General features: G+C 34.7%; 1 protein-coding gene across 1 annotated transcript; it reads left to right on the top strand.

Annotated features, from left to right (window-relative positions):
• The first annotated feature begins 727 nt into the window (after positions 1 to 727).
• LOC128664400 (vertebrate ancient opsin-like) lies at positions 728 to 16,742 on the top strand. Its single transcript, XM_053719232.1, has 4 exons — positions 728 to 1,055; positions 3,233 to 3,561; positions 10,866 to 11,111; positions 16,599 to 16,742. Exons 1-4 carry the CDS (start codon positions 728 to 730, stop codon positions 16,740 to 16,742), a joined length of 1,047 nt encoding a protein of 348 aa, XP_053575207.1.
• Positions 16,743 to 21,393: the final 4,651 nt, after the last annotated feature.

Genomic DNA, 21,393 nt, shown 5'->3' with positions numbered 1-21,393 from the left:
TGTGTTAATAAAATAAATATAATCACATGCATCAATCACAACACGGTTACATATGTGCAATATTTTTAGCAGTAGCCCAACAATTTACATTTTTTTAAATCAGTATCAGAATATTACATTTAACCTCACAATACATAGAAAAATTATTTTACAAACTGGTAATGGTAATGAAAAAATAGCTAAATAATCCATACTGTGTTATTTGAATTAATGCTTTACTAAAGTTGTGATTAGAATAGTGCCAAATTAAAATTACATATATATATATATATATATATATATATATATATATATATATATATATATATAAAAATACACCTTATTGTGGTAATAACTTAAAATAAATATATGCTCAAATGTACCAAGCATAGAATAGTTATATAAGAGCAAGAATTTTAGCAGCATCCAATAATTCACGTGTATGTGCTGCAGTATCTGAATATTAAATTAGTCTTTACTTGAGTTAAATTTAATCTGATTATATTAGTGTACTGTAATACATTTTATTTACTGAAATACGGCAAAGACAAGCTTACTGGACCAGCTGTTTCTATAATCCAAGGAATTAACTATTCTTCCTTTACAAAACAACAATAGGCCCAGACACTGTTGTACAGAATGAGAAAATGATGACTGCCCAGTGACAGGAGTATTAGTATGACTAGCTTGGAATAGTTACTTTGCTAGAGTGAGTGTAAATAGTCAGAGGAAGACAAGCTAGCTCATCATGGATACGAATACAACTGCATCTGATTTAAGTGACAGCTTTACGGCTAAGCCCACTATTTTCCCAAAATCTGGATATAGCATTTTAGCTTTCTTAATGTTTTTGAATGCTGTATTTTCTATTTTTAATAACTTGTTAGTTATTATTGTGACCATAAAAAATCCTCAACTTCGCAATCCTATCAATATTTTTATACTGAATATGTCATTTTCTGATCTAATGATGACACTTTTCGGCACAACTATTGTAGTCAGCACCAATTATTATGGATATTTCTACCTTGGTACAACTTTTTGTACTTTTCAAGGATTTGCTGTCAACTACTTTGGTAAGTTTGTTCACCTACACATAAAAAAGAGCTTTAAATATTTCTTCTATGCTCATATTTGTAATATGTGTCTAATTAGCAATTAATGTAGTTAATGTATTGTTGCATTAATTCTAAGAATATGTTTTATTTATTTGCTAAATTTTATACATTTGCAAAATTTTCTTTCAAAGGCAGTAATATTGAGTGTATGAAATAAATTCAACAATATGATATGTATTGTATAATCAAAAATAGAAGCAAAAGAAAATACATAAAAAAATTATAATAGCATTAGAGGAGACATTAATTTAATGAAAATAAAGCACAATTATATATTTTGCTTGCTTTTGATGTAAAATAACCAATTTTTGTGTAAAAATGGTGCATGACCTAAGCTCTCTAGAAAGGTCAAAAGTCAAATTCTGTAACATATGTATGCTGCAAAATACTTCAGATTTGCTGAACCACCAAGCTACGTACTAAATACACAATGTAGAAATTAATTTACAGCTAAATTAAGGCACTAAGACAAACATATGCAGAGTTTTTTTATTTTTTATTTTATTTATTCAAACATATAAAAAACATAATAGAAGTTAAATTTCCAAATAGCATGAATAATCACAAAGGATAAATCCAAATATTCACAAATATCAAAAAAACGTAAAAAAAAGAAAATAAACAAAACAAAAAAATAGATAAACTGAGCCCCTAAAACATCCTGATTTATTGCATCGAAGCCAAGCGCTCATGAGAGCACGCTTCCGTAGGCTCCAATGGGAGACTCATTCTCATGCCATCAGATACGGCACAGCAAAGGGGGTAAGTTATGCTGTTTTTATCTACCACTTACCCACTCACTTTAACCCCTAACAACTGCTATGTGCAGTTATTTTTTTATTTAAAAAAATGCTACTTTTTTTTAATAAAAAACAACTTTACACTGAATATGTTCTATTTCATTCTTAAATACATATTTCTGCATATATCTACAATAGAAATTATATTTAAAACATATATTTAGAAATATATAGAAAACATTCTGTTATGTGCAGAACACCAGACAAATATTTACAGTAAATACACAATTTAAAACTTTATTAAAGGGACAATAAACTCCATTTTTTTGTTCTTTAATGATTCAGATAGAGCATGCAATTTTAAGCAACTTTCTAATTTACTCCTATTATCAATTTTTCTTTGTTCTCTTGCTGTCTTTATTTAAAGCTTAAGAGCTGGCCCATTTTTGGTTAAGAACCTGGATTATGCTTGCTTATTGGTCTGCTAAATGTAGCCACCAATAAGCAAGGGCTATCCAGGGTGCTGAACTTAAAATGGCTGTCTCCTTCTAAGCTTTAAATTCTTGCTATTGATAGAAGGAGTAAATTAGAAAGTTGCTTAAAATTGCATGTTCTATCTGAATCATTAAAGAAAAAAATTGTGTTTAGTATCCCTTTAAATATGAATATTGCATAAATATGCTTGTTCATGTTTTCATCTACTTTATACCAAAGGGCTCCAATGCACTTATATATATATATTTATATCTATATATATGTACATATGTATTTATGTGTTTATATGTCTGTAAATACATATATACACTTATAAATACATATCTATCTATCTATCTATCTATCTATTTATATATACACATACATATACATCTTTAGACATGTTAAAGCCCTTTTCCTGCCTTTTTTTCTCTAACACCTGAGATCTCATCTCTTTGAGCCTTTATAACTTGTGTGCAATATTTTAAAAAAAAATGTTTATTACATCTTCAATATTGCTCTGTGTAGCATTTTTTTTTTTTTTTTAAATATAGCAGAACAAAATTATATCCAAAATCTATCACTTTTTACTTAGTTTTAAAATATTCACAAATATATCTATAAATACAAGTTTGTCCTAAAGAAAAAAGGATGTTCCTTCACCCATTCTTCATGTTACCACATTATGTCAAATTGCTAGTACAGATCAAGGTATTTTGCCACATGATATAGCTTTTCAAATTTTATCATGGCAAGAAATTAGCTATAGGCATTAATTATTATTAACACATAAGCATTTAAAACCTCACTCTATGTGATTATTAGGCATATGAACCAACAATATAGAATGTTTAAACAAACATAAATGACGTCCTTTATTTTTTGGTATATTGATTTATTATACTATTTTTTTTTTTGCAGGAATTGTTTCACTGTGGTCTTTGACTATCTTAGCTTATGAGAGGTACAATGTTGTCTGTCAGCCAATTGGAGCCCTGAAGCTGAGCAACAAAAGAGGTTACCTTGGCCTGGCGTTTATCTGGATTTTTTGTCTTTTTTGGGCTATAGCACCATTGTTTGGTTGGAGCTCCTATGGACCTGAAGGTGTTCAGACCTCTTGTTCCATTGGCTGGGAAGTGAGATCATGGAATAACTACAGTTACTTGATAGCCTATTTTCTCACATGTTTTATCATTCCAGTGGGCATAATTGGATTTTCCTATGGCAGTGTCCTTTTATCATTGCATCAGGTACATTTCATAAGTTATACTTTGACTGAAACTTACTATAATTGAGCAATGATATCAAGTTGTCATTTTCATTTGAAAAAATAATTTAAACACTGTTCCTTTCTGTGTTGGTCATGATTATTTTATTTTAGGGGGGGGCACCATACTCCCAAATTACATTTTTAAATTCATATTTGTTTAGCAAATGAAGAAGCAAGAGGAGTCCTATGAGGGTCTTGCACTTAGGGTTTTAGTGATAAAACATTTTATGAATGGAAACTTATGAAAACATCTATTATGGTTTCAAGGTCACAATGGGTTTACAGTTGGAAAAGGGCTCCCATGTAGGGGGATCTCATGTGTGGAGTGATTTACATTTGAGATGGGTGTTATGCAGTGAGAAAGGTACATTGTACATCAGTGAGAATAGCACAAAGGGTGATGTGAAACTCAAACTCGAGTGTTATATATGCTATGCACACCTCAGTATTTTCTACTGGACTCTGTGATCCACTGTGAATACACTTGGCATGGCTGATATTAAGGAGTTAAGTCAGGTACCTGATGGCACAGGGGGAACAGAGATGTAGGAAGACAATTTTGCATTCATTGAGGATGATGCAGAAAATATCAGGTTTGGGTCAGTCCAAGAACATCAGACTGGTGAGTCTATTCAGTCTCTATATAGCACTCTAATTAAAGTTAGGAAACATGAGATCAACTTGAACTTAAATGGTACTTACTTGTCTATCATAAGAAACAGTATATCACCAGAGGATTAGAATCTGCAGTAAACTAATGATAGGCCATAATAATCCTGAATTTTGTGTGATTTAGTAGGTTGGTAGATCAATAAAAAAAATGGAAATACAACAGTTTGAAGATGAACATCTCAATACAATTACTCCTGATACATCAAATAATTATAAAAGAGAGACAAGAAGGGCGCCTGCTAGAGTAGCCAATAGGGCACGGGGAATATGTAGGAAAAGAAAAAATGGATACTCACAATATCCAAAGGCAAAGGTAATGCCTAGGTAAGCAAGCTGAGAACTCTAAGTGTCTCAGCACACTGTGCACAAACTAAGGTTACTCCTTTCGATGCCCAATCAGGAAGCATCTAGAAATAAACTCATAGAAAAAAGGGCGCCTCCTAGTAAAGATACACGAGATGGATGTAACCCCAAAGATGCCCAAAAATAAAATGGGTACTCACAAGCTGAAAAGCACCTTACAGTGCTAGTAACGCATACTGGGCTATTATAGTGGCCCAGCTCACTGATCCTCCAGCCCACTGGAATGTCCGCAACACAATTCTCTGTGTCTCCAGATGATAGAAAATAGCAGATGAATAAGACTCCAAAAAGTGCTCGAATAATATATAGTATATAGTATACAATTTTTTTTCATTTTATAACAAATTACACAAAATCGAAGCATAAGTTAAAAGCAGATACACTTATTTGCAACGCGTTTCTCTGCGTCTACTGCACCGTTTCCTCAGGCATCAATCAAGATGAGGAGTGGCCAAAAACCATCCCCTTCCACTTACCTCCAGAATAGAAACTATTAGTATTAATATTAATACTAGACACCTGACCAAAGCTGAAATCAGTGTTCTGAACAAAGGATTAACATTTATACCTACCAATTACTATAATGACTTTGACACTTACATTGATACCCAAAAGCAAGAATGATGAATACTTGATCAAATTTTTATTTCAGGTCTAATTAAAAGTTATTTGTCCAATTCTCTATACCCTCCCCAAAGTGCATAAGGATTACACCCAAATACCAGGCAGCCTTGACTTTTATCTTCAACCATGGGCAAAAAGGATGGATTCCTTTGTGCTGGATTCTTCAGCCTTCATCAAGAAGATTACCAAACTGATAGAAATTAGGGAATCAGACCATCTGGTCAAGATGGAAGTATCAAGTGGTAATTCCTCATGATAGTGGTCTGGCAAGCTTAACAAGTAGACTTAATAGAATAGCCTATGTGGGTCCTACAAGTGAGATTTTCCTCAACTTCTTAAGATTATGACCAACAAATATTTATTTTAGATGTGAGAATATGTTCTATTTGAAAATGTTTAAAACTGCAATGGGGACCAATGTGGCCTCATTATTTGCAAACTTGATCTTGGAACAATAATGAGGGTGTATCAGACACCTAAGATACACTTTTCTGAAAATCATTTGTTTCTCATATGAAATGGGAGTGCAGCCTTATTTTAATGAATTTGGATTAATGAATTGAATCACTTACCTGATTTCATTTGGTTTAAAAATACCCATAGTATGACTACTTTTTACTTTTTAGATGTACGTATTTTTCAAGATAATTAAAAACTCGGTACTACCTTACTTAGAAAATCTACAGACCAGAACACACCACCATCTTCCACCCTCCATCACTAATTTTAAACATTGTGAAGCTGCAATTTCAGGGAGTGATGAGAAACCATAGAAATAATGAAGTTATTTTGTGAACAACAGTTTGATGGGATGACCAATATATATATATATATATATATATATATATATATATATATATATACACACACCAAAAAAAACAGAGTACAACTGTGATTTCCAATTAGTCTAACTGCATGAACATGGTTATTAAATGACTTATGAACACCAGAACTTTCTCATTCTCCACATGGAAAAGAATTGCCAGAGGAACTGAAAAATCTGATTGCGAGACTTCACAAAGATGGAAAAGGATACAGGAAGATCATTGACCAACTAAAGATCTGTCAAAACACTGTTGCAGCAGTAATCAGGAGGTATAGAAGTAGCCATAGTGGCCATCCTCCTAAAATGATCACACGGACAGTGCGCTACTTGCTCAAACTAGCTCTGAAAAACAGACGGGCAACTTGGCAAGTGCTATAGACTTGGCTCAGGGGTTATCAAAGGAAATAGGAGTTTCTGTGACAGCTCAGACAGTGCAAAGGACATTGCATAATGTGAGCCTCTATGTACGACGTCCATGAAAAAAATCCTTGTTTGCTCTTTGGTCCAAAACTACAAAATTAAACTTTGCTAAAGATCATGAAAAGAAGCTTGATGAATATTGGGAGCACATTCTTTGTTCATATGGGACCAAAATAAATTTGTTTCGTCTCACATGGGATCCAGCATATTTGACATGAACCTGGAAAGGACAACCACAGTAAATTCATAGTCCCAACAGTGAAGCATAGAGCTGGGAGTGTGATGGTATGCGGGAGCATGAGTGCAAAAAAGTGTTTGGGAGAATACATTTATAGATAACACTATGAATGTCTATGGATATGCCAAAATACTGGCTGTCAAAATAACTCCCAGTCTACAGAAACTTGTCAGAAAAGGAATATTCCAGCATGATAATGATCCGAAGCACACTGCCAAAATTACAAAGAGTTTTCTAAAGAAGAAAAAAGTGAAATCTATGACCTGGGCATGTATGTCGCCTAACTTGAATTCAATAAAAATCCTTTGGGGTATTTAGAAGAGAAAGGTAGAGCAACACAACCCCTCCATCTCTGAATGGCAGAACATCTCTCCAGAAATTTGTGAAACACTGGTATAATCCATTCCAAAGAGAATTGAGTCTGTCACCAAAATTAAGGTGGACATATAAGGTATTGAAAAGGTTTTCTGTCATTTATCGCATTGAGGAATCATTTGATATTGCACAGGGGAGGGTTGTACACACTTCTGTTGTAGTTTCTACTTTAAGCCTGTATTTTCAATATAGTCTTTCTAAAGTATTTGTTTATTGTTCATAAGAGGAAATGCTCTACTTGTCAACTTAGAAATAATGCAATTATTGACAGGTGATAAAATGTTGAATTTATATATATATATATATATATATATATATACAGGGAGTGCAGAATTATTAGGCAAATGAGTATTTTGACCACATCATCCTCTTTATGCATGTTGTCTTACTCCAAGCTGTATAGGCTCGAAAGCCTACTACCAATTAAGCATATTAGGTGATGTGCATCTCTGTAATGAGAAGGGGTGTGGTCTAAGGACATCAACACCCTATATCAGGTGTGCATAATTATTAGGCAACTTCCTTTCCTTTGGCAAAATGGGTCAAAAGAAGGTCTTGACAGGCTCAGAAAAGTCAAAAATAGTGAGATATCTTGCAGAGGGATGCAGCACTCTTAAAATTGCAAAGCTTCTGAAGCCTGATCATCGAACAATCAAGCGTTTCATTCAAAATAGTCAACAGGGTCGCAAGAAGCGTGTGGAAAAACCAAGGCGCAAAATAACTGCCCATGAACTGAGAAAAGTCAAGCGTGCAGCTGCCAAGATGCCACTTGCCACCAGTTTGGCCATATTTCAGAGCTGCAACATCACTGGAGTGCCCAAAAGCACAAGGTGTGCAATACTCAGAGACATGGCCAAGGTAAGAAAGGCTGAAAGACGACCACCACTGAACAAGACACACAAGCTGAAACGTCAAGACTGGGACAAGAAATATCTCAAGACTGATTTTTCTAAGGTTTTATGGACTGATGAATTGAGAATGAGTCTTGATGGGCCAGATGGATGGGCCCGTGGCTGGATTGGTAAAGGGCAGAGAGCTCCAGTCCGACTCAGACGCCAGCAAGGTGGAGGTGGAGTACTGGTTTGGGCTGGTATCATCAAAGATGAGCTTGTGGGGCCTTTTCGGGTTGAGGATGGAGTCAAGCTCAACTCCCAGTCCTACTGCCAGTTTCTGGAAGACACCTTCTTCAAGCAGTGGTACAGGAAGAAGTCTGCATCCTTCAAGAAAAACATGATTTTCATGCAGGACAATGCTCCATCACACGCGTCCAAGTACTCCACAGCGTGGCTGGCAAGAAAGGGTATAAAAGAAGAAAATCTAATGACATGGCCTCCTTGTTCACCTGATCTGAACCCCATTGAGAACCTGTGGTCCATCATCAAATGTGAGATTTACAAGGAGGGAAAACAGTACACCTCTCTGAACAGTGTCTGGGAGGCTGTGGTTGCTGCTGCACGCAATGTTGATGGTGAACAGATCAAAACACTGACAGAATCCATGGATGGCAGGCTTTTGAGTGTCCTTGCAAAGAAAGGTGGCTATATTGGTCACTGATTTGTTTTTGTTTTGTTTTGTTTTTGAATGTCAGAAATGTATATTTGTGAATGTTGAGATGTTATATTGGTTTCACTGGTAAAAATAAATAATTGAAATGGGTATATATTTGTTTTTTGTTAAGTTGCCTAATAATTATGCACAGTAATAGTCACCTGCACACACAGATATCCCCCTAAAATAGCTATAACTAAAAACAAACTAAAAACTACTTCCAAAACTATTCAGCTTTGATATTAATGAGTTTTTTGGGTTAATTGAGAACATGGTTGTTGTTCAATAATAAAATTAATCCTCAAAAATACAACTTGCCTAATAATTCTGCACTCCCTGTATATATATATATGCACAGCTAGGGAATTACTATGTGCTAAAGCTCAGTCCTTAAGCTGTAAAGTCCTTGATGTGAGTTTGGACCTCTCCCTTTCAACAGCCACAGGGGCGAGCTGCAAGGCATGAGCCGACTAAATGTGAATACTAGTGCTATCCCTAAACATCGAGCAATGATCTGATCCCCCAAATAACCCTTTCTCATCATAATCTAGATCTGTTCAGAATTCTCAAAATCAAAAGGGATTCAGAACTCATACTATTTCCTGATTGGTTATTTATTTAACCAATCTGGAGCATGACCTGAATAAAGCTATTAAGACTGTAACAAATCTTTGACCAGTGCTTGGAAGAGGCTGAACACTGGAGATGTGTTTTTAATCATGAAATTATATTTTGCTGGAATGTGGATTTAGATAGAGAACACTTTTGGTGAGCTTTTTGTAGAGTTTGTTAGATTCTTGGGTTATAGTTGGGTGTTATATGGGATGTTGGTTTTGGATAAAGTTGTGAATGATAGAACTATTGGGCAATGTGTAGGTGTTCAGTTATTAAATGGACTTTTTCTGGTGATGCATTTGGGTTAATAGTTAAATTAATGTGGCTACAGTAGGATAAAAAATAAAGTAAAGTAATGTTTTAATATGTATAATCAATTATGCACGGTTGCAAAGTGTCAAAGTATATATGTTTAAAAGCAATTTCTTAGCGTTTTTCTTAGAAATGTGTGCAAGGTTTTACTATTTCATAGCAGTCTAGATCTTTTCCAATACAAAGTTTATTGTAGCATGGACCAGATAGTCTTTAACTCAACCTTGAATAGGTTGGTATTGCTTAGCAACATAATAATACAACATTGCCAAAGAAGATAATAATACAGCTACAAAAAGTGGAACGATTTGTCTTTAATTTTATTTTTTATATAATGGAATTGATTGTCATTGTACTTAATGCCAGGTTGTTGTTTTTTTATTTCTTTGTTAAGAATACATTGTTTTTTTAATTAAGAGTTTGGATGCTAATGTATTAAGAATAAAATATTCTTTTTCACAAAGAAAAGCATGCAGAACATGTATATAATATATAATATTAAATTTTAATATAATATTCAGGGCAAACTACAAAATAGGTATCATGTGTAAATGAAAATATAAAAGACATAAAAGATTAAGGGCTAGATTACGTGTTGCACCAAAAATCCATCAGATATATATAGAAATATTTATTTAAGAATAAAAAGAACATAGTCTGCTATGTGAAATATTATTATTTCATGTCAGGTTAACGCACTTGAGAAAACGCAATCAGGTCTTGTTGGGTGTTTTTTTCCACTTTTCATATTCTATTGAAGTCTATAGGGAACAAATTAATGTGGTTGCAATACTCCAAGTTCGGCTTTTTGCACACATCGGGCTAGCGCTTATGCAAAAACTTTTTACTTTCAACTTGTAATAAGTGTGCTACCCTGTGCACGCGAAAAGCTTACTTCTGGAGTTAACACGATTAATAGCGCTCCACTCGTAATCTAGCCCAAAAACAGCAATAGAGCTAAAGTTAATTTTTACACCACTTTTTTTATTTTATTATGACATTTTCCAATTTCTAATAAAAAAAAAAAATCAGTGGGCATTTAGAGCTTGATAAAAAAAAATGAAAGTACATGAATCAACAGTAAGTGTTTTTGTTGTTTGTTGCTGTTTATTATTACCATTGTAAAACTATGCTATGTAGGGGGACAGCACACAAATAAGATATTTCAGTATTTCTTTGACTGGTAAATCTAGAAGGCTTTGAGAACAGTATTTTTGTTACTGTACGTTCCTTGTTTCCTTTTTTAGTTCAGATATACAAAACCTATGTGCTTTTTTTTGTTTTATTTTAGCTGAATCAAAAAATTGAACAACAAGGAGGAACAAAAAATCCAGAGGAGGAAGTCCGTGTTATAATTATGGTTCTGTTAATGGTGGTCGCTTTCCTCATCTGCTGGCTGCCATACACAGTCTTTGCACTTATTGTTGTCTTTGATCCAGAAATGTATATTCCACCTCTTGCTGCCACTCTTCCAACATATCTTGCAAAGACTAGCCCTGTCTACAATCCAATTATCTATATCTTTCTTAATAAACAGGTAAAGTCATGGCATATTAACAACTTTCCTCCAACATTTTTATTGTACTATTTAGTATAGGGCCAGATTACAAGTGGCACGCAATTGTTAGAGAACTTGTTTTCATATTATTAGCAACTATTAAGTAGAAAGTAAACACCTTCACTCAAGTGCAATCTAAATTTGCACATGTCGGGTTAGCACAAATGGAGACCTAGCATATATATATATATATATACATAATTGTGTATATACATGTATATTTATGTATTTATATATGCATATACATACATACTGTATATACACATATAAACACATATATACACACATGTATATACATATATTCACACATATATATACTTATAATTTAAATATATATTTTTATAAGTGTTAAAAAGTATATGGTATTTTACAACGTGTTTGAATGGAAAGGGCTATATTGTATATTTATAAATATGTGTATGGGTGTATATTTATTTATATATATGTGTGCGTGTGTGTGTATTTAGATTTGTATATACAGTACATACATATATATATACATGTATACACGTATATACACATATATATTCACTTTAGAGCCCTTTCCACTCAAAAACCTTTAAACAAGGAAAGTCATTTTTATTCAATTTTATTAGTTTATGTTTTACTGTGTATTTCCTGTAAATATTTTACATTCCAATGTTCTTAACATAGTAGAAAATGTTCTTTGACATTTTTAAATATTTAATTCCCTATATACAGTATAGCTATATATATATATATATATATATATAAAGATACAGCTAGAGAAAAAACTACTAAATGTCATTGTGGATTACATATAAACATAATCACATTAAAACACATTATTTTTCATCTAACAAAATAAATGTTAACATTAACCTTTAGGTAACAAGGAAATGGTTGACAAAGAAATATGGATACATTTTAATTAATGCTTAATTAATAAAAAAAAAGTAGGATGGATACATTTTTTCTAATACTGAATTTATAGAAAATATTGCCAATCTAACTTGGTATGTAGTCCTTATGGGGCTAGTGTCTCTACAGTGAAAGCCCATTTGGCCTCCATTTATGGCAAAATAAGTACCCTATCCCCCCCCAAATTCAGGAGACATGTTCAATGATCATATAACCTAAGGTTGGCAAACCTGATGACCCGCTTGGACAAAGTGCCTAGATAATGGTTGCTCAGAAGAGCCATCCCTTAGTGCAGCACATATTGCATTTCTATGATTTACCATCCTGGTCTGAAAAGACTGCTGGACAATGTAGCATATACACAATGGGCTAGATTACAACTGGCACCTATTTTTAGTGTGCACATATTACATGTTGAAAGTAAAATTGTTTGCTCGAGCACAAACAAATTTAGCATGAGTCTGGTTTGCCCAAGTGGAGACCTATTGTAAAGATTAAAGGGATATGAAACCCATATTTTTTCTTTAATGATTCAGATAGAGAATATCATTTTAAACAACTTTCTAATTTACTTCTATTATCTAATTTGTTTCATTCTCTTGGTATAATTTGCTGAAGGATGCTGCATTAATGGTTTCTAAATGAACACATGTGTGAGCCAATCACAATCAACTTATATATGCAGCCACCAATCAACAGCTAGAATCTAGGTCCTGTGCTGCTCCTGAGCTTGTCTAGATAAACATTTCAGCAAAGGATAACAAGAGAAGGAAGCAAATTAAATAATAGAAGTTAATTGAAAAGTTGTTTAAAATTGTATTCTCTATCTGAATCATGAAAGAAAATGTTTGGGTTTCATGTCCCTTTAAGTGCTAAAAATTATGTGCACCAAACATAACATAAATACATTAAAATAAAGTGTTACACATATATAGACTATCTGATAAAATATTCATATACAGTATCCCACAAAACTGAGTACACCCCTCACATTTTTGTAAATATTTTATTATACCTTTTCATGTGACAACACTGAAGAAATGACACTTAGCTACAATGTAAAGTAATGAGTGTACAGCCTGTATAACAGTGTACATTTGCTGTCCCCTCAAAATAACTCAACACACAGCCATTAATGTCTAAACCGTTGGCAACAAAAGTGAGTACACCCCTAAGTGGAAATGTCCAAATTGGGCCCAATTAGCCATTTTCCCTCCCCGGTGTCATGTGACTTGTTAGTGTAACAAGGTATCAGGTGTGAATGGGGAGCAGGTGTGTTAAATTTGGTGTTATCACTCTCACACTCTCTCATACTGGTCACTGGAAGTTCAACATGACACCTCATGGCAAAGAACTCTCTGAGGATCTGAAAAAAAGAATTAGTGTTCTACATAAAGATGGCCTAGGCTATAAGAAAATTGCCAAGACCCTGAAACTGAGCTGCAGCATATTGGGCAAGACCATACAGCGATTTCACAGGACATGTTCCACTCAGAACAGGCCTCGTCATGGTCGACCGAAAAAGCACATGCTCAGCGTTATATCCAGAGTTTGTCTTTGGGAAATAGACGTATGAGTTCTGCCGGCATTTCTGCAGAGGTTGAAGGGGTGGGGGGTCAGCCTGTCAGTGCTCAGACCATATGCCGCACACTGCATCAAATTGGTCTGTATGGCTGTCATCCCAGAAGGAACCCTCTTCTAAAGATGATGCACAAGAAAGCTTACAACCAGTTTTCTGAAGACAAACAAAGGATATGGATTACTGGAACCATGTCCTGTAGTCCGATGAGACCAAGATAAACTTATATGGTTCAGATGGTGTAAAGCGTGTAGCAGCAACCAGGTGAGGAGTACAAAGACAAGTGTGTCTTGCCTACAGTTAAGCATGGTGGTGGGAGTGTCATGGTCTGGGCCTGCATGAGTGCTGCTGGAACTGGGGAGCTACAGTTCATTGAGGGAACCATGAATGCCAACATGTACTGTGACATACTAAAGCAGAGCATGATCCCCTCCCTTTGGAGACTGGGCCGAAGGGCAGTATTCCAACATGATAACAACCACAACCACACCTCCAAGACGACCACTGCCTTGCTAAAGAAGCTGAGGGTAAAGGTGATGAACTGGCCAAGCATGTGTCCAGACCTAAAACCTATTGAGCATCTGTGGGGCATCCTCAAATAGAAGGTGGGGGAGTGTAAGGTCTCTAACATCCACCAACTCTGTGATGTCGTCATGGAGGAGTGGAAGAGGACTCCAGTGGCAACCTGTGAAGCTCTGGTCAACTTGGTGCCCAAGAGGGTTAGGGCAGTGCTGGAAAATAATGGTGGCCACCCAAAATATTGACACTTTAGGCCCAATTTGGACATATACATTTAGGGGTGTACTCACTTTTGTTGCCAACGGTTTAGACATTAATTTCTGTGTGTTAAGTTATTTTGAGGGGACAGCAAATTTACACTGTTATACAGGCTGTACACGCACTACTTTACATTGTAGCAAAGTGTCATTTCTTCAGTGTTGTCACATGAAAAGATATAATAAAATATTTACAAAAATATGAGGGGTGTACTCACTTTTGTGAGATACTATATATATATATATATATATATATATATATATAAACACACTATATATACAGGTGAAACTGGAAAAAATAGAATATCGTGCAAAAGTTAATTTATTTCACTAATGCAACTTAAAAGGTGAAACTAATATATGAGATAGACTCATTACATGCAAAGCAAGATAGTTCAAGCCATGATTTGTCATAACTGTGATATTTATGGCTTACAGCTCATGAAAACCCCAAATCCACAATCTCAGAAAATTAGAATATTACATGCAATCAATAAAACAAGGATTGTACATACCTGTAGAACAATATCAGACCTCTGAAAAGTATAAGTATGCATACTGTATGTACTCAGTACTTGGTTTGGGCCCCTTTTGCAGCAATTACTGCCTCAATGCGGCGTGGCATGGAAGCTATCAGCCTGTGGCACTGCTGAGGTGATATGGAAGACCAGGGTGCTTCAATAGCGGCCTTCAGCTTTTCTGCATTGTTCGGTCTCATGTCGCTCATCTTTCTCTTGGCAATTCCCCATAGATTCTCTATGGGGTTCAGGTCAGGCGAGTTTGCTGGCCAATCAAGCACAGTAATCCCACGGTCATTGAACCAGGTTTTAGTGCTTTTGGCAGTGTGGGCAGGTGCCAAGTCCTGCTGGAAAATGAAGTCAGCATCCCCATAGAGCTCGTCTGTGGAAGGAAGCATGAAGTGCTCCAAAATCTCCTGGTAGAAGGCTGCGTTGACCCTGGACTTAATGAAGCACAGTGGACCAACACCAGCAGATTACATGGCTCCCCAAATCAAAACAGACTGTGGAAGCTTCACACTGGACTTCAAGCATCTTGCAGTGTGTGCCTCTCCATTCTTCCTCCATACTCTGGGTCCTTGGTTTCCAAATGAGATGCAAAATTTGCTCTCATCAGAAAAGAGAACTTTGGACCACTGAGCCCAGGTAAGACGCTTCTGATGTTGTTTGTTGTTCAGGAGTGGCTTGACAAGAGGAATACGACATTTGAAGCCCATGTCCAGGATCCGTCTGTGTGTGATGGCTTTTGTGAAAGTCCCCAACACTTTTGAATAGCCTTTTCCTGACAATCCTCTCCAGGCTGCGTTCATCCCTGCTGTGCACCTTTTTCTTCCACACTTTTCCCTTCCACATAACTTTCTATTAATGTGCTTTGATACAGCACTTTGGGAACATCCAACTTCTTTTGCAATTACATTTTGAGGCTTTCCCTCCTTATGGAGGGTGTCAATAATGGTTTTCTGCACAACTGTCAGGTCAGCAGTCTTTCCCATGATTGTGATTACCACTGAACCAGACTGAGAGACCATTTAAAGGCTCAGGAACCCTTTGCAGGTGTAATGGCTTAATTAGATGATTAGAGTGGGACACTTTGAGCCTAGAATATTGCACCTTTTCACAATATTCTAATTTTCTGAGATTGTGGATTAGGGGTTTTCATGAGCTGTAAGCCCTAATCATCACAAAGATGACAAATCGCAACATGAACTATCTTGCTTTACATGTAATGAGTCTGTCTCATATATTAGTTTCACCTTTTAAGTTGCATTAGTGAAATAAATGAACTTTTGCACAATATTCTAATTTTTCGAGTTTCACCTGTATATATTATCTATATATACACACACACACCCATACACATATTTAGACATATATGTACATAAGTTTCCATTCAAACACCTGTCATATACCACATTTGTTTTAACCATTATAAAAAATGTATTAATATTATATGATTAATGTTTAACAGTTTAACTTTCTGAAAACATACATATGGAAATATATTGACACATCACAAACAGCTACTTTTTCCTCTGAGAGACAATTTTCTCTTTTCAGTATATCAACTAACAACAGAGTAATCAAATTAATTTAGTCTATGAGCTAGATATTTCCAGGATCATATTTAAAACTGATGCTAATTTATATGATTCCCATATGTGGCTGATGTTATGGTTTTATTTTTATCCTATTTTTATCTTTTTTTAATTAGTTCCGCAATGGTGCTGTTCAGTTTCTTACATGTGGCCACTTCAACCTTACGACACCAGAAGAGGAGAGTTCTACTGTAGTTGGTCCAGCTGAAATAGTGGAAAGCAAGACAGTTTCTAAAAGCAATCAGGTGGCTCCTTCTTAAAGAGAAAAACAAACTATGTAGGTGTTATCTCATAATCTCTGCTAAAACTTTAATTCAACCATTTCACAAAAGGCTAGCCCAAAACAGATTATAAAAAATAGAAAAAAAAAACTATAGTTAGTTTTTGTACATGTTGTCAATTTTTATTTCAAGACAAGAATTGGGGTAAGAACAAGAAAGTTCCCATATTGATATACCTAAATATACACATTTATTTATTAATTCTAAAGTTCTTTTCTATGTACTGTCAAAACGGTAAGTAATCGAACGAAATTAGACAAATTATACAATTAGTTTTATAGCTTTATATAAATGTATAAAGTAATATATGTTGAGTATTTAAAGGAATATAAAATCAAAACAATAGAGCATGCACATATGTTGCACATCAATAAACAGGTATTCTGTGCACATGATACGCTGTAGCATTTAACATTGCACAAGCAGTTCTGGTGCTGTCCTCCGCCTCAGAGACCGCTGCTTCTTAACTCCTGTTTCCGGTGCGCCTGAAGGCTCTCGCAGAAACAGATGCAATGGGGTCGATTGACTGCTTGATAAATCGGCCCCAAATTCTGCTTTACTTTCTTAGGTGTTTTAGGCTCCTAAGAAGCATATGGCCCTTTAAGGGAGGCTGCTTTGATATGCCACTCCAAATTAGCTCATTGCCCATATCAATGTTTTGCTGGTCCTAACAGAGTATTTTTACCTTATGTGTGTAATTGCTTTAGGGGGGAGAACACATTGATCGAGTTAACATAGATGTTCCTTATCATTTTCATCTTGTTGATAAACATAAAATGACACCATCCAGCAGTTAACAACGTTGGCAGATTTTCATTTTTCACAAGCCAGATAACATCAGTGCAAGATTTTTCGGCTCCAATTAAAGTCGATTGGATCAAAAAAATTATACTTTGCACGCAGTTTACAATAAGCCTCTCAACAGTTTTCAGCTTGTTAATAAATGTGCAATAAATTCACAATAAATATATTATATAACAAATGTGAAATAAAATACATAAAATAATAAAATGTGTATCGTGTATGTGGAAATGGCTTGCTGTTTCCTCTACTTGGTGTCAAGGGTCAAAATGCTCTTCACAACTATTATTATCAAATGTCAAATATTTTTAAAGTCAAAATAGCCCTTCATAACTATTGCTGCCAAATGTGAAACGTTTTTACTACACATTTAAGTTTAATTATGTTGACTCTAATATTTTTAAAGTAGGGCATCCATGTTTTTGTTTCTCTCTCTCCCCTGTAAAATAATTTGAAGGAACCCCAAAGTCAAAATTAAACTTTTCTGATTCAGATAGAGCATGCATTTTGAAGAGACTTTCTAATGAAAATATACACAATTGTTTTACTTACACACACTTTCTGAGGCACAACCTCCTTCTGAGCATATGCAGTAATTCATAGTATATACATATAGGCATATTGTGTTGTATCACATGATAAAGGGGAAAGGAAATTTAAACTAACTTTGAAAAAATTATTATGTATTTGTTGATTATGCAAATATAATGTATTTCATAGTCCTTTAAAGGGATAGTAAACACCAAAAATGTAATTATTTAAAAAGAGAATCACCTTGTTTACCATTCCCTAGTTTTGTATAACCAACACTGATATATTAATATACTTTTTACCTCTGTAATTACCTTGTGTTTAAGCTTCTGCTGACTGCCTCCTTATCTGAGATCTTTTGACAGACTTGCATTTAAGGCAATTAGTCCTGACTATTAAATAACTCCACATGCATGAGCACAATATTATTTATATGAAAAAAAATGAACTAATGCCCTTAAGCTGTGAAAAAAAGTCAAATGTATTCACATTAGAGGCAGCCTTCAAGGGATTTGAAATTAACATATGATCCTACCTAGGTTTAGCTTTCAACTATGAATACCAAGTGAACAAAGCAAATTTGATGATATAAGTAAATTATAATGTTGTTTAAAATCTCATGCCCTATCTGAATCGTGAAAGTTTAATTTGGACTTTACTATCTCTTTAAGTTGTTGGGCTTAGACGCTGCCCACAAACTACAAGTCAGCTCAGTACTTGCTTGGATAGTACATTGTCTCTGTAAACAATTTTCTTAGACTAAAGGACCAGGACTACTTCTATGTTTTGAGGAACTTTGCTTCCTGACTATTTATTGCCAATAAAAACACCTTATCAAGACTGAATATTTGTGAAACCTTGAAGGATTGCTTCTTTACCTCAACAGTTAGCAAATTTGCATCCAGAGCAAACATTGGAGCCACCTAGTAAAGATTATGTGAACAACTATGCCATTGTAGGTAGTTCCTCAGCCTAACTCACAGCTCATGAACACTGTAAGACTCTGGAATATCTCCTTTCAACAAAAGATAGTTTATTGAAATTTTGGAAGCTTGAATGCATTATGATTCTTCTCCCTAGGAAATTTTGAAAATATACCTCAAAACACTGACACTGTGTGCGGATGTATTGTTTCTGGCCTGTCGTTCCATATAAGCATGCTCAAAGAGTTTCCTTTTGCCAGGGTTGGTGGGTTCCAGTATGTAGTTCATGGTATGCTCTCCGGATCCAAACACCATCCCCCAACTCCTCATACAGCATTCTTCACGCTGTGTGCTCTGTGTTACACATAACAAAGCTTCTCACTTCTCGCCAACGCCTCCAAGCACAGCATCACCAAGTAACAAAAGATATCCTCGCACTCAGAAGGAAAGCAGGAGTCCAAGCGAAAAAAAGCAAATATTCTTTATTCCATTATTCCATCATAAGATAAAAGGTACAATAGGTAAAAGTCAAACGCTTTTCGTCATCAATGACGTAACTTTCTCAATGAATCTTTTAGAAAGAGTCAATGAGAAACGTATCTCTTTTGTTACTTGTTGGTGGGTTCCAGACCTCTGAACAGAAACTTACAGATAAGGAGCTTTATCCTTGTGTTCTTACATGGGGAAACCTTGTTTTATTTGAGTCCAGTGTATTTGCTAACCAGTTTGTATATATGAACAGTAAACTCCTCTTGTTTATTTCCTACCTGCAAAGAAGGTATTGAGTAAATAGTTGAGTATATAATAATTTCTGTGGACTAACTGTTTTCACTTTTACATTTGGATTCTTCACGAACATGGAAAAAATTTTCTAGTATGTTTTGTTTATAGCACTGTTAACTAATCATTTTTTTCATACTACAGCTAATTGTTTATTCTTGATTTTTAACCTCCCTTTCAACATACACAAGTTTCTGACCATTGTTTTATACTGTATAAGTTATTATGTTAATCTTACTTGCTACAATGCAATATATATATTTATAATATCATATTCATACAGATATCTACTTTCAATGTAATTTTGTTCATGTTCATTTTCCTGTATCATGTACTGTTTTATGACGGATTTACTTGATGTGGCTTGGTATAAGTCTAATTGTGACTAACTCATCTATATCCCCTATGAATACATTTTACTTGTATGTACAGTATGTACTGACCTGCAAATTTTCAGTGTATTTTTTATATATGTGAATCTGAGTATGCACTTTGCTACTAAGCGCACAATTTGTAGTAGAGTTTAAATTATTATGCTGTTCTACTTTTGGGGATTTCTTTAATTAAATTTGTGCTACCCTGGGGGTAATCTGCCTTATTTTTTATTTTTTATTTATTTTGTATGAAAAGTTATAAAGCTGGATTTTAAAGCTAAAAAAAAGTATAACTGGCATGCAGGCTAGAGGTTTATTGGCTAAAACTAAATACTCCCAGTGGTAAAGTTGAGCGGGAAAGCATGGGAACAGAGTTCCTGCACTATTTTTGCAAGAGTTCCCTCTGGACAGAAATACTTCAGAAAACACTGCTGCTGGTGGCAGGAACTGGAGCGCAGTCTGGTTAGAGGGATAGTGAGATCCTCTAGTAATGGGCAGAAACACTTGCTACAATACACTAAATGTAAGACTGTCAGCGGTCCTGCTGTGGGATCACCCCACAATTTGTGTAACATTTGGAGTTATTTAGCTCCCATCAGCAGAATAGGACTATTGCACCTTAAGTGGGTGTGACAGAGAAGGATCCTAAAGCCAAGACGCAACCATTCAACCCTTCTTTGGATTTCATTTGCTTTCATTAACCAAAGTGTATAGATTATATACATACATATAAATACAGTGTGTGTGTATATATATATATATATATATATATATATATATATATATATATATATATATAAAACAATAATAATTGTGAGGGGGTGGAATTCTTGGTGAGTTCCCACACTATTTTTTGTAGGACTTGACCCCTGAATACTCCCACATCTCTAATGGTAGACAGTGACATGCCTAATATGTATAAGAACAAAATATTGGTAATTTTTCAATGCTGTTTATCAAAAAGCAAAACACTGTAATACATATTAGAATGCCCTCTTTTAGAAAATGATTCAATAATTAAATAAAATATTGAATTGTAAACTAAAAAACAATGGTATAGATCCAATGCAAGCCACTCAAATTAAAGGGACATGAAACCTAAAAATGTACTTCATGATTCAGATACAACATGCAATTTTAAACAACTTTCCAATGTAATTCTATTATCTAATTTGCTTCAATCTCTTGGTATCCTTTGTTGAAAAGAATACCTAGGTAGGC

Source organism: Bombina bombina, chromosome 6 (assembly GCF_027579735.1).
Source record: "Bombina bombina isolate aBomBom1 chromosome 6, aBomBom1.pri, whole genome shotgun sequence".
Lineage (NCBI taxonomy): Eukaryota > Metazoa > Chordata > Amphibia > Anura > Bombinatoridae > Bombina > Bombina bombina.
Note: the sequence above shows the minus strand (reverse complement) of the source record. Positions and strands in the feature narration are given on the sequence as shown.

Coding starts and splice junctions, on each gene's coding strand:
- LOC128664400 (XM_053719232.1), top strand. CDS start 728: ATGGATACGAATACAACTGCATCTGATTTAAGTGACAGCTTTACGGCT. Junction 1,056..3,232: donor ATTTGCTGTCAACTACTTTG/GTAAGTTTGTTC, acceptor TTTTTTTTGCAG/GAATTGTTTCACTGTGGTCT. Junction 11,112..16,598: donor ATATCTTTCTTAATAAACAG/GTAAAGTCATGG, acceptor TTTTTTAATTAG/TTCCGCAATGGTGCTGTTCA.